Consider the following 14783-nt stretch of genomic DNA (forward strand, 5'->3'; position numbering starts at 1 on the left):
AGCTTTGTGAATGGTCAAGTCTTTCACCCTTCCTCGAGCCAGTGAAATGGGGATCCCATAAAGCTGAGTCTAGAGAAATGTTGCTTAGATACAATGTGAGCCCTGTCTGTATTTTTTTTCATTTTTCTATTTTTTTTCTCATTTTATCTCTCTGTTTCTCTGTCTCTGTGCAAGTACTAGGACTTAAACTAAGGGCCTGGGTGGTACCCCTTAGCTTCTGTGTTCAGGGACAGAGTTCTACCACTGGATTCACACTTCTACTTCTGGCTTTTTTGGTGGTGGTGGTTAATTGGAAATCAAATGTTCATGATCTTTTCTATCTGGGCGGGCTTTGAATCATGATCCTCAGATCTCTTCCTGAGTAGCAGGATTACAGGCATGGGCCACTGGTTCCTGACCTTTTCTCATTTTTAAGTTAAAATAAAAAGTGAATTCAAAAACACTGTCACACAATATATCCAAAACATCATTTTGATTTGTAGTCAATATAGAAATAAGCAAAGGAATTATTTTAATTTGTCCCAATTTACAAAGCCCATGAAAGCGGGTGTGTGCCTCACACAGCTGTTAGATTTCAGATCAAACTTCCTACATTTCAGCTGCTCCATGGCCCCACGTGGCTGCATGGCTAAGGTCTGAAATTCAGGGAGGGTAATCAACATGACCTAACGCGGGTAATGTGCACATCTCTGACCCAACCATTCTGGTGTCAAATCTCTTCTCTTCATGCAGATGGGCGAGCATGCATGCACACACACACACACACACACACACACACACACACACACACACACACACACCACTGAACAGGCTTTTATTACAAGGACTGTGACAAGTCCAACACCCAGCACTCCTCCAGGCCTCTAGCTTTCCTTGGAGAGGTGCTTAGTCCTTCCTTGTCTTTGAAGACAGCCAGCCACCCACCCCCTGTCTCCCCTAAGCTCCCCTACTCCTCCCCAAGGGGCACCCCACTGGTCCCCTAACAAGCCATGGATTCCCCAAGGAATGGAAAAAAGGACCCTGCGAGGCCCAGGAGTTCTGGTTCTTGCCCGCGAGAAAGGGGGGAGGGGAGAGTAAGGATGGGAAGGGGCTGCAACGTGACGGAAGGTCCCTGCGGGACCCAGGAGTTGTGGTTCTCCGGTGCCGAGAAGGGGAGGGGAGGGGGGAAGAGGACATAGTCCCCTACGCCCATTCGGGGCCCGGGCTCCCGCCTGGCCAGGACAATCAAAGTGAGGAGGGGAAGGGGCTGCGACGTGACCTGAGGACCCAGCGAGGGTGTCTCCTGCCAGAGACTGGTGCCCTCCTGGGACCCAGCGGCCCGGGCTAGGCGCCCCAGCGCCACCCCCCAACCCCCCTAACCTCGCACCGCGCCCCGGCTCCCCCTCGCGGTGCCGCAGTCCCGGCCCGCGCCTCCCGAGGCCACGCCCCGCATGACGTCAGAGCGGGCGGGGCGGTGTGGGGGCTTAAATGTGGGAGCCAGGGAGCTGTGGCCAGTCTTTGCTCCTAGGCTCCTTCCTGTTCGCTTCGCAAGCCCAGCCTTGAGTGACAGCTCTTCCACCTGCTCTGCAGCCAGCACCATGCGGGAGATCGTGCACATCCAGGCGGGCCAGTGCGGCAACCAGATCGGAGCCAAGGTGGGTGCGCCCCAGGAGAGGGGTCTGGTGGGGTCGCTGTTGGAGCCCAGCGGTCCCTGGGTTATGTGTGGCAGGCCAGAGCGGGTGCAGGGCCTGGACCCAGGCAGAGCCTGCTGCAGCCCCTGGGCTGTCCAGGTGGCACATTCCAAGCGACCAGGCCACTGGGCGGGGGTAGCCCAGGAAGCCGCTCAACCTGCCAGGGTGCCAGTAGGGCGACTTGTGTTGGCCTTTCATCTAGGCAAATTATCTAGAGACAACACCCTTCTGCAGGGGTGAGTTGGCATTCCTCTGCTTGTATTAGTACAGCAGGAGGCTCTGGTCATAGGTAGCCGTAGTCTCACTGGAATGTTCCTCTTGCATTTTTATCCCATTTGAATGAAAGAAATGCAGTGTCACTGGGCTGACAGATGCAGAGGCTTCTCTTTAGGTCCACAGATAGGTATCAGATAGGCAAGAACAGTTCTTCTCAGAGTGAGACTTCATTCCCCACCTCATTTCCATTAAGATGGACTGTTTCTAGTTCAGCGTTTTCAGTGTTTTAGTGAAAAGCCCTTAGATTCTGTGAGGCCAGATTCTCTTTATGTAATCTAACCAGAACCTGGTGCTGCAATAGATTGAATACAGCTGTGAGAAGCCAAATGTCTTCTATTAAGCCAGATAGGGAAGAGATTAGAAAAATTGTAAAATGCCGTCTTTATCATTTTTTTATTTTAGAAAGCATATTTTTCATAAAAGTGTGTCAATTAAAATGTGTTTGTGATGTGCTTTAATGTTAGTTTTTCATGTAATAAATATGAATAAGGATGAGGAAAAGTGAAATTCTCTGTAGCCACTGTCTAGACAAGATATAAAGGGAGATAGATGATCTTAGTCATCTGCCAGGAGGCAGGTGACTGCATTGGGTGGGAGCTGTCATTCCTGATGGCAGTGGGAGGCAGCAGTGGGCATGGTGTGTGGGTGTGGGCAGACACCCCTACAAGGATATGGTCTCTTGCCAAGCTGCCATATTCCCCATCTTTATGTCCTGCCCCCTTTCCTGCTGCTAACTCACAAAGGAGACTGCCTCATGATGGTCAGCTTCCCCCACTGCAGCCCAGGCATTCTCCCAGAATTGTGCCTGCTTTCCTAGTCTACTCCCAGCCAGGAGTCTGTGCCCAGAGGCCAATATGTAGAATGGTGGCATAAAGCTGGTTTGTTGAAAGCTGGGGGTGGGGGGGAGGAGGAGGAGGAGGAAGGGGTCTATGCCAGATGCCATCGATTGTGGAGGCAATGCTGGATGAGGCCATTGGAACCTCTTTCTCACCTGAAACAAATCATCAGCCTAGACTTAGCCTGCTTTCAGTTCTTTTAGAGAGATAGAGCCCCCTCCCTCCACAGCTTTCTAGAAAGGGATTTTCTATGCCCTCACTCCCAGGCTCCTCCCAGCCTTTCAGTCTGTGCTCTTAATATGGCTGCTGAGAGACGCTGTTGATTTCCAAGCCCCTATGCAGTAGCTGCTGCAGGAAATGGAGGACAGCAGCTCTCTACACTCCTTTCCACTGCCTGACCAGAATGGCTACCATTCAAGGCCATTCTTGGGGACAGTTAGGATTCCAGATCATGACATGATTCAATTTCATCTCAGTTTTGGGAGGTCATCAGTGATGAGCATGGCATTGATCCCACTGGCAGTTACCATGGCGACAGTGACCTGCAGCTGGAGAGAATCAACGTGTACTACAATGAAGCTGCTGGTGAGTATTGGGATGGCAACCTGGCTTTCCATATTTGGCAGAGGAAAGGCCTGGGAGTGTACAAATGATCTGGAAATGCTGTTTGCATAGCGCGCTTTAAATGCTAACTGCAGAATAACTGGTTTAGTTGCTGAAGATTCCTGCTGGATGAAGCATGCTCACTATGTCCATTCCTCTTTCCTTCTTTTGAGTCAAGTGCTAGAATTTACTGCAATGAATTCTGCTGTGAGAGCTCCCTAGGTTTATGAGCTCTGCTTATGATTTGCTTCCCAAGCACAAGTCTAAATCTGCTCTTGTTCCCACAGGTAACAAATATGTCCCTCGGGCCATCCTAGTGGACCTGGAGCCGGGCACCATGGACTCAGTGAGATCAGGACCATTTGGGCAAATCTTCAGGCCAGACAACTTTGTGTTTGGTATGTTGTCATGGTTCATGGGATGTGACAAACTGATCTTTTTTCCTAAACCCATGTGTTCTATCATTTTCTGTTCACTGTCGAGTCTGGATCGATATACCACTCCCCCCCCGCCCCCAGTCCTGGACTAGCACACCCAGTATGTTGAGGTTGTGCTTCAGGCCCTTTAGACAACTCATAGGTCAGTGCTAGCCTGCGAGGCTGGCCAGCCCTCCATGACAGAGCCGCTTCTGAAGAAACAGAACAAAGAAATCTTCCACTAGGGCTTCACAAATGCAGGTAATTTCAAAGAACTGTGGACAATGACTAATCATTTGAGGATGTCAAAGTCAAAAGCCCAACTTATGACTATGTTTAGACAAGTACTTGAAAAGCATCTTCTCTGACCACACTGTGCTTTCTCCATCTTGCTTTGTGTCTGAGGGAGAACAGTGCTGGGGTTTGATTTCAGGGACTTGTACTTGCCAGGCAATTGCTCTAATACTCCTTCATATTCTCTGCTATTGTTTTATTTTTCAGACATGGCATTGGCATCACCTCCCCCCCCCCCCCCCCCCGGACCCAGGCTGGCCTTCGGACCATGACTCTCCTTTCTCTACTTATAGAGGAGCTGAAATTCAGGGACAGGCTATCACAGACAGTTCAGTTTCACCTAGTAGTACCTAATAATTGCTGGAAGTTTGGCCTAGTGGTAGAGTGCTTGCCTACTATGCACAAAGACCTGGCTTCATTTCTTGATACCACACCCATAGAAAAAACCGGAAGAGGTACTGTGGCTCAGGTGGTAGAGTGCTGGTCTTGAGAAAGCCCAAGGACAGTGCTCAGGCTTTGAGTTCAAGCCCCAGGACTGGTTAAAAAAAAAAAACAAAACCTAATAATTTAAATGTTCTGTTCATTTTATATTTTTTTTTTTTGGCCTGAGATCAGGACTCCTACTTGGTACTTGATGCTTTCACTCATTGGTTAACACTCTACCCACTAAGCCATGTGCCTCTAGCCCCCTGCTCATCCTGCTACAGGCTCTTTGGTTTGGTTAAATATATTCTTTCTCCACCAGATTTTTTTAAAATTTTATCCAGATGCCTAGGACTTCTGAAGATCACTGAAAGTATTTTCTTCATGTAACACATGTATGCCTAAGAAAATATCAAAGGTTTCCTAGGAAGTCATACCTTATCCACAATTGAAATGATATGTCATTATTCTTTGTCTTTGACACTCTCTTTCCTTCTGGCAGGTCAGAGCGGAGCAGGCAATAACTGGGCCAAGGGCCACTACACAGAGGGAGCTGAGCTGGTGGACTCTGTCCTGGACGTGGTGAGGAAGGAGTCAGAAAGCTGTGACTGTCTCCAGGGCTTCCAGCTGACCCACTCCCTGGGAGGTGGCACTGGCTCAGGCATGGGCACGCTGCTCATCAGCAAGATCCGAGAAGAGTACCCAGACCGCATCATGAACACCTTCAGTGTCATGCCCTCGCCCAAGGTGTCGGACACAGTGGTGGAGCCCTACAACGCCACCCTCTCTGTCCACCAGCTGGTGGAGAACACAGATGAGACCTACTCCATTGACAACGAGGCCCTGTATGACATCTGCTTCCGCACCCTGAAGCTGACCACCCCCACCTACGGGGACCTCAACCACCTGGTGTCAGCCACCATGAGCGGGGTCACCACCTGCCTGCGCTTCCCGGGCCAGCTCAATGCTGACCTGCGCAAGCTGGCCGTGAACATGGTGCCCTTCCCCCGCCTGCACTTCTTCATGCCAGGCTTTGCCCCCCTGACCAGCCGGGGCAGCCAGCAGTACCGGGCCCTCACGGTGCCCGAGCTCACCCAGCAGATGTTCGACTCCAAGAACATGATGGCCGCATGTGACCCGCGCCACGGCCGCTATCTGACGGTGGCTGCCATCTTCCGGGGCCGCATGTCCATGAAGGAGGTGGACGAGCAGATGCTCAACGTGCAGAACAAGAACAGCAGCTACTTTGTGGAGTGGATCCCCAACAACGTGAAGACGGCCGTGTGCGACATTCCCCCTCGTGGCCTCAAGATGTCAGCCACCTTCATAGGCAACAGCACAGCCATCCAGGAGCTGTTCAAGCGCATCTCAGAGCAGTTCACGGCCATGTTCCGGCGCAAGGCTTTCCTGCACTGGTACACGGGCGAGGGCATGGACGAGATGGAGTTCACCGAGGCGGAGAGCAACATGAACGACCTGGTGTCCGAGTACCAGCAGTACCAGGATGCCACCGCTGATGAACAGGGGGAATTTGAGGAGGAGGAGGGTGAGGACGAGGCTTAAGAACTTCTGAAATCCATCGTGCACCCTTAGTGAACTCTTATTGTCCTCCAGCATGGTGTTTTATTTGTATACCATGGTGCTCAGTTTTGCCTCTGTCAGAAATTCACTGTTGATGTAATAAGTGGATCTCCTTTAAAGATTACAGTATTTGTCTTTTAACATATCTATGCTAGTATTGTCTTTGAACATAAATCTATGCTAATAAAGAAGCACGTGTATTAATACCTGTAGTCTTTATTATCCTTTGAATAGCTTTGATTCTTTCACCTGAGGTACAAAGTTTACTCATTTTTTCTTCAAGTATCAGCACTGGCCTTAAATTCACAGCCTCTCACCCTTACTTTGTTTTGACTCTGTGCTGGCACATTGACACGTAAGCCATATCTCCACTTCCAGCCTTTTGCTGGATAATTAGAGGTAAGGTTATCTCAGATTTGTCTGCTGCAGCTGGCTTTGGGTCTCAATTCTATGATCTCAGTCTCCTGAGTAGCTAGCATTATAGGTATGAGCCACAACACCTAGCTCAAAGTTTAATCTTAATAGCAATTTAGAATTTCTGCATCAGCACTTTTAATTAATTGCATTCCTGGTCTTTTAGTAAAAAGATATTTTTAAAAATATTTATTCCCCTGGACCAAAATATTAAAAAGTTATCTCTGAATAGTGAGTCCATGAAACCAGAATTTTCAGTCTCCAGGCCCAAACTTTGGAATTCATTCCACCAGCTCTTGCCATTCACCTCTACACACCAAATAAAGAGGCACGATAAAGCACAGAGAGAGTACATGGCACAGAAGTGTCACTGGAAACCACCATTTCAGTATACCTTTCTGGTTTTTGACATTTAAAAATGACCTTCAGGTTGATAAAGAGATAAGAGCAGGGAAATACAGGTTTGCATCAATGCATAATTATTAAGCAGTGCTGGTCAAAGCATGGCCGGGTGGATCACTATTTCTGTCTTTCTTTTGGCTGGGTTCTGGAGAAGTTCTCACTATCCTACTGGTAAAGATAAACAAGTGTTCAATGGCTGGTGGGGGGGCTGTATACAGGAGTCTCTACTGTTCCTTCCATCCCTAGTGGAGAGATGTTATTGACAATTCTTCCTGGATTCTAAAGTGACTACAGAGAGAATAGGTAGAGTGGACATAAAATGGAGGCAGAGATGCCTAGATGCTGCTTTGAGTTAATGGGCCCAGCAAAGGCAGCTTTAGAGGAGGGGGCTTGACCTCAGGTCCTGGCCACTCCTCTGGGCTTCTTTGGCTCAAGGCTAGTCCTTTACCACTTGAGCTACAGTTTTATACCCCAAGGCAGCTTTTAAACACCTCTTAGTAACCAGGAGTGAAGAGTAGTTTGGGGAAAAAGCAAATTTGCCTTTCTTTGGGCTGTTCCTATATACCCTACAAATGTGCAGAAACACACTTGTTGAAGATTTTATTTCCTTCCTCTAGAACAAGGTGATGAATACAAATAAAGACATATGGGACCAGGAGTTTGGCCTAGTGGTAAAGTGCTTGCCTAGCAGGCACAGAAACTGGGCTTCGATTCCTTGGTACCACATACACTGGAAAAGTTGGAAGTGGTGCTATGGCTCAAGTGGTAGAGCGGTAGCCTTGAGAAAGCCCAAGCCCAGTAATCAGGCCTTGAGATCAAGCCCTGGGACTGGCAAAAATAAAAAAATCAAGAAATCCCGTCTTTACCAATAAAATAAAGGTGTACTGTAAATTCTAAATATTGTAAATAGACATGAACACCATAAAAGCATACCTGAAAATATGGAACTTATTTTTAAGAGAATGATAGAAATGTGCAAATTATTGTTAAACATAACTTCATTTTGGAGCCTTTACTTAAGCTTTTTCCATGTGTAACAAACACCTGACTTGGATCACATTGTAGGGAGGACAGGATTCTTAGGAACTGAGGCGTGATGGGAGAACAGAGGCAGTTCTGAGGTATTGTGATGGAACAGCATGATCAAGGCCCTCACCACAGAACTTCTAGCATACCGAAGTCCTCAGGTATATTTTCATTGTAGAAAGTCTTCCACTAAATTGTTGAATTCTTTTGCAAAACGTAAGTGCAGGTTGTGTTTGCCTTCTGGCATCAGATGCAACCTAAACAAATCAAACAAAGATTCTTTTCACCAATGGCAGGCACACCATTTAAAATTATTTTCCTTCAACCTTTCATAAAAATCTGAAGTGAGAAGTGTCCATTTTCCCCATAACTAGCACTGGGGAACCATGGAAAGAACTGTGTAAACTTTCCCTGTACAGGAACACAGGGGAAAACCCCTATAGCCTCTAAGCACATGGGTTAACTTTGACTTTACAGCCCTTACCTATCAGGGACAGAAATAGCATATTTGAAATCACGGCATTTAAAACATGGTTTGGACAACATGAGAGAGGTCATTTAGTGATCATTTGTAAAAAAAAAATTCTTTTCAGTGAAGTTGATTTCAAAAAGAAGGCCAGAAGGATATTAAAAACAAAACATGTCTAGAGTCCACGGGGCTGAGCAGGTTAAGTTAATTGGGGCTGTCTGCATAATAGGAAAAAGAACATAGAAAGCCAAAGCTACTATCAGCTTACTGTTCCAGATTTTCATGTTTGTAAGCATGAGAAGCCTTTACTCCAGCCACCAAACATGGCAAGATACCTCAGGACAGCCAGGGCTGTTATCAAGGCCTGAGCCCAGAGCTACTTCAATAGCTGTTGAAATTCATCTTGGTGGTACCTCTGTCCTGTTAAGGCTTTAGATTTGAGTAGAAGAAGGCTTACAAATTGGGTCAATTCCTTAAAAAAATAACTGTCTCTGATGTTTGTATTTCATTATTTACCAAAGTGTCGAAATAGGGAAACATTTAACAAAGGTTGAGGATTGTAAGTACAAGTTCAAGCTAGTTTGCCTACGTTGTTAAGCAGATGTAGCAAGGCCTACACTGGTGCAAAATTCCAGTATGAATTGTGGCAATCTCTCACTACCTCAGTAGTAGGTACTGAGAGCTCTACCACTTGAGCTACAGCTGTACCACCTAGCCCTTCCCTGGGGAAGGGAGCTGGCCTGAGAAGGGATCAGACCTCTTGTCACTCTATCATGAGTGAGAGATCCACATATCTTCCTTTCAAATTAGAGGATAAACCTTTGGCATCTTTTGGAGGTCACTGGAAGGCTAAAGTTCTTAATAATAACCAGGAGCATCATAAATTCAAACCATAATGTCCAAAACAGCTTCAACCCCAAAGGTACAGTCCCAGCCGTCTTGCACAAGGCATCGGTTTGTAGGGATGTTCAAGACCTGAGATAGAAGCAGCTGCCAGGGAGGCTAACAGGTGAGATAAGGGCAGCTCCTAGCTTAACTGCACCCATAACCTGAAAAAAGAGAAGCCCTAACTTGACCATCTGAAGTCCACTCCGAATGGAGTCAATCTGGCTGTCATATGCTCTACCAGGTTTCTACAATAAGCTTGTTCCTAGTAAGGAGAGGAAGACACAATTATCAGCCATGAGTCCCTTCTTTCTAGCTCTTCAGTACTGATCCAGTCTTTCTATTGAAGCTCTAAGTCCTAGGAAAATAAAATCTAACTTCAATCTTCTTCACGAAAAACATGATAGAACTAGATGAGTGGGTGGTTGGGTGGGTAGACTGACAGAGAGAAGGATAAAAGTATGAAAGAAATGATTCTTATCCCTGATAACTCGAGAGTCATCTGGAGATCCTTAGTATACCTTCCTCCTTTCAGTCTGGCAAAGGACTCACTACCTGAAATCAAACATGTGTTCTTCCTTGAGAACAGGACTGCTATGAGCAGGTATACATATTGGCCATCAAGACTTGGATGAATACTTCTCACCCAGACAACAAAAGGATCAAATCCCATGACTCATTAAAAGGGGTTTTTCAGTCAACAGTCTCCTGCAACAGTAGCAGGACCCGTCACCCATGCCATCAAACGCATAGCTCATTGGCAGTGAAGCAGCATTACAGGAAGTGTGCAAGTTCCTACTTCCCGTGGTGGTTCCTTGTGGCATCTGACAGCTATGGGGAGATAGGAACTCTAGCTCATGGGGTGTGAGAAGCTGACCTGACCCACAGTGTATCAAGGGCTGCTAGATCCACTCCTTTCCAGTCAAGAAGGGGACTAGAAATATAGCCTGGCTGAGTGACCCATTCTCACTCTCACTTTTCCAGCTTCCAAAGGACCTAAGGGAGGCACCCATCTCGACTGTTGGGTATCTTTACTTCAGATGAGTGCGACAGACATCACAGCTGCTTACAACCTACACAATAGCCAGCCAAGAAGAAGATGAGCAATTCTGTCTGCACCAGAAACCAAAAGAGTGGCTGATTTGTGTGGGAGGATCTTTCTCATCATGAACATGGACAGCAGCTCTGCTCCAGGGTGTTTGTCCCTGCCAGGCGTTCCTTCTACTACCACAAAAACCTAGTACTCTATTAGAGCACTGGTTCTTCAGAAATAGGACCTGTTCCAGTCCTGCAACTTCTAGAAAGCCCTAAGGAAAAGGTAATAATGGGTGAGGTGTAAGCTCCTTTGGTAAAGCTGGGAGAGAGTATGTTCCCTAAGCTTTCCTCTACAAGGCTTGGGGTTGAGGGTGTGGTGGGGTAGACATCTCACTGAGAAGTAACTTTGCTTCACTCCAACCACATCTCACTCATTAGGAAAAAAAAACTACTTTAGAAGCTGCTTTCTCAGAGATGCTGCAGCTTGAAGTGCAGCACTCCTGTCCATGCCATTTGACTGTGTTCTTACATGATGTGTGGAAGACAAAGCCTTCCTGATCCAGTTAGGAGCCCAAGGATGGGGCTGGAGCCTTCCTACTGCAGTTATGGCTTTCTTTCCTTGGTAGCTCGATATAAAGTATTAGTAAGAAGCGTTAGAATGGTCAGCAGGAGGGAAAGGAAATCATATGCCAGCAGCTGTTTAAAGGGTATGAGTACAGTCTGGAAGTTCCTCAAAAGATGAAACAAAGATCTTCCCTATGACCCAGCCATACACTTCTGGGCATCTACACAGAACACCCGAAGCCAGGACACCATAACAACACTTGCATATCCATGGTCATTGCTGTACTACTCACAATGGCCACGTTATGAAAACAGCCCATATGCCCTACAATAGATCACCAGACCCAAACTGAGGTACCTATACACAATGGAATTTTCCATAGCCATTAGAAAGAATATGATGTCATTTGCAGGGAAATAGATGGACCTAGAACAAATCATGTAAAGTGAGGTAAGTCAAGCATGTTTCCCTCATATGCAGAAGCCAGGTACAAAATACATTAGAACATAATAAATTATACAGGACTCTAGGCACTTAAAACTAAAAGAGACCAAGGGAGGATATTCTTAGGAGAGGAATACTAATGCGTGATGCCTATGTGCATCTGATCATATAAAATAACATTTATCGAAATAAGCTCTAGAAAATGGAAATAAGAGGGTTTTTTTATTGTTATTTTTGTTTTATTGCTGTCATGTTTGTTCATTTATCTGCCTTTGGGTGGGTAAGAGGTCACAGAAATGGAGGGACAAAGAATGAACAAATGCAGCAGTGATAATTTTTAGACAGTACGTGGAAAATGAACTATATAACTTGTACTGGGGGGAAGGAAAAACTGGGAAAGCATGAGGGAAATAGTGACACTTTCCAAAAAGAAATGTACTCATTATGTGACTTATGTAACTGTAACCCCTCTGTACATCACCTCTATAATGACAATAAAAATAATAATAAAAAGTAATGACAGTTGAAAAAATAGGAGAAAAAAAAGGTATGACTATAGAGCCACAGACTTCGGGGTAAGAAGTCTCACTAAAGAAGATCCACGATGGAAAGGGTGTACAGGCAAGGGAGGCACCAAGGGCTACAGAGGGATTGCAGACAAGGGACAAGCCATTGGTACTTGGCTATGAAACCCTGGTCTCTGCTAGGGACCTTGTGTATGAAATCTGAAACAAAATCACGAGCTGAATTGTGCCCCTTAATTAATATATTGAGATCTCAGGGTCTTTAGTTTGTTCAAAATAAGGCCACATGGTGACTGGTATCCTTATAAGAAATTTGGACACAGAGGCAGAGGGAAGAACACTTGAAGATATGGGGGAAAGACAGGTATCTACAGCTTGGAGAGAAAGAACTCAGCAAAAATCAATCCTGCTTTGTGCTTAGACTCCAGAACTATGAAAAAATACAGACTTATAGCAGCGTTCTGCCCCAATAAAGTCAATATAAGTTGACAATATTGGGGATGAGGGTGTCATTCAGAACAAATATCCTGCAACAAAAGGTAGAAGAGAGGAAAGGCGGGTTGGGCTTTGCATCATACCTAATATCCTGTAATCATCTCTGATAGGACAGATGAAGTCTATAAGTATAATTAATAATGCATCTGGTGAGGTAATGAAATGTCAAGTTCATTAGAAGCTGCTCTCCTGAGATGTTCCCCTGCTTTCAGATTGTACACCATCATAGTTGGACTACAGAACTCCTTTCATGGGTTCTCAAGCCAAGATGTTCTAGGTACATCCCTGTCCAACGTCAAGGCTCTTTTACAAGAGACAGTGGAAAATAGGCCAGTTTGAGATAATCATTGCTAATAACACATTACCCATCAGCTGTTTGTTCCAAACTTATAATTTTAAGAAAAATGATCTTCCACAAAACAGTCTGCTGGAACAATTATCACACAAGAGGGTGTGTCTGTGTCTCATATCTATGTATTCTGAAACTAGGCAATGTATCTGGAAGAGTTGCCATACTGAACTTTCTCCTAGCCTGACTTTACTGAATTGTTCCCACTACATTATCCAGAAAGTCCATGTGGAAAATTCTGTCCCTTCTAGGGCTAACCACTAAGCAGGCCACCTGGCAGCTGACTCCCACACTGAAAGTACAGTTACAAGAGACAGTTGGGCTGTGGGGCAAACACTATATAGTAGGAGAAAGTCCAAAATTTGTCATTTACTGCTGTACAACCTGAAAAATGTTTAACATGGAACAGCCTTGAATTCTATCCGTAAAATGGATGCTTTATTTTTCATGAGATTGCAGGAAAATATCATCAGTTGTTTTATGCCAAATACCTTTGAAAACATAAAATGCTATGAAGAAAATCACATGTACATAGTCTAAAAATATGAAATGACACTAAAGCACACAGACAGATTATAAAGTTGTCTGTATCTGAAAACTTGTCTAAAAATATCATGTTTATTTTGATTTTTATGTGTGTGTCAGTACTGGGGCTGGCATTCTATCCCTTGAGTTACACCCCCACTCTCAGCTGTATTGGCGATTACTTAGAGATAAAAATCTGTGAGACTGGGGCTGGCAGTTTGGCTTAGTGCCTAGCATGCTCGAAGACCCGGGTTTGATTCCTCAGTACCACATACATAGAAAAAAGCAGGAAATGGTGCTGAGACTCAAGTGGTAGAGCTTTATCCTTGAGAAAGTCCAAGGGCAGTGCTCAGGCCCTGATCTCAAGGACTGGCTCCCCCTCAAAAATCTGTGAGACATTTCTGTCTGGGCTGCAAACTACAATCCTCATATCTCAGTCTCCTGAGTATCCAGGATTACAACATGAGCCACAGTACCTGACCATAACATGATCTGAATCTACCAGCTTTCTTTGCTCCTTACAGCTCTTTACCATAGCCAGTACATGAAGAAGTTTGTGATTCCTGCTGTTTTCTCATTTTTGTTTTCTCAAATTTAAGGCTGAAATACATTAAAAGTTTATAATATAATTTCAAGTGTGAAACAAAGCAGACTTCAGAGGTAAGTGTAGACTATGGTTACATCATGTATAAAAATGGTAGTGATGATAGTATTTAAGTGCATAGCAGGACTAACATGATTTCCTGTCTATGCATTTTTTTTCCTGGGTAGGCAGAACTTTCATGATAACAAAAACTAAGCTGAAACTTCCCAAATTACACAAAACTGCTCAGTCATCAATAAGATTGATAAAATCTAAACAGCACTAGGAACCTGTAGCTTACACGTGTAATCCTAGCTATTCAGGAGGCTAAGATCTGAGGATCAAGGTTCAAAGCCAGCCAGGCAGGAAAGTTCATGAGAATCTTATCTCCAGTTAACCACCAAAAAGCTGAAATGTGACCTGTGGCTCAAGTGACAAGAGTGCTAGCCTTCCGCAAAAAAGCTCTGGATGGTGTCCAGGCCCTAAATTCAAGACTTGGGACCAGCATACAGACACACACACACACACACACACACATACACACACAAAACCTAAACTTAGTTCCCATCTGCACATATACCTTTACAAGAATCAGAGAAGCCCTTTCTTTCCAGTTCCTGGTTTCCCACTGGTCAGAGTCGCTGCTCTCCATGTCTCTGGGGTATCTTAAACATGCTGCTACTAACTGGTCAAATGGAGGTACAGACCCGCCCACCCCCCGCCTCCACAACCTCCACTGTTCATGCTTCCTTTCAGAGATGCTGAGGCTGGACTCACCTTGAGCTTTTCACATGCTCATGTATGAAGTCTGCATGAAACCGTGGAACCAGAGGGTCCTCTCATCCATGCACAATTAGGGTGGGGTACTGGACCAGGGGCAGCAAGTGACAGCAGATGTTACCTGCAAGGCAAGGCCCAGAAACCCACCTCAAGTGCTTGCATTCTGAAGGAGGAGGAACCAGCTCCAC

The 14783-nt window shown here is 45.5% G+C and overlaps 1 protein-coding gene and 1 long non-coding RNA gene across 2 annotated transcripts; one reads left to right on the plus strand and one right to left on the minus strand.

Moving 5' to 3' along the window:
- The first annotated feature begins 1495 nt into the window (after window positions 1-1495).
- Window positions 1496-6303, plus strand: LOC150048426 (tubulin beta-2A chain). Its single transcript, XM_090356411.1, has 4 exons — window positions 1496-1634; window positions 3259-3367; window positions 3673-3783; window positions 5021-6303. The coding sequence occupies exons 1-4, from the start codon at window positions 1578-1580 to the stop codon at window positions 6079-6081; spliced, it is 1338 nt and encodes a 445-aa protein (XP_090212537.1). The 5' UTR covers window positions 1496-1577; the 3' UTR covers window positions 6082-6303.
- A 1592-nt stretch (window positions 6304-7895) lies between these two features.
- LOC150048427 (uncharacterized) lies at window positions 7896-14710 on the minus strand. The gene is made up of 2 exons (XR_016539335.1): window positions 14593-14710; window positions 7896-8198 (listed from the first exon to the last, which is right to left on the minus strand). It is a non-coding gene; the product is annotated as an uncharacterized LOC150048427 (long non-coding RNA).
- Between the last annotated feature and the right edge of the window lie 73 nt (window positions 14711-14783).

Source organism: Megascapheus bottae, chromosome 22 (genome assembly GCF_031878675.1).
Source record: "Megascapheus bottae isolate mThoBot1 chromosome 22, mThoBot2.hap1, whole genome shotgun sequence".
Lineage (NCBI taxonomy): Eukaryota > Metazoa > Chordata > Mammalia > Rodentia > Geomyidae > Megascapheus > Megascapheus bottae.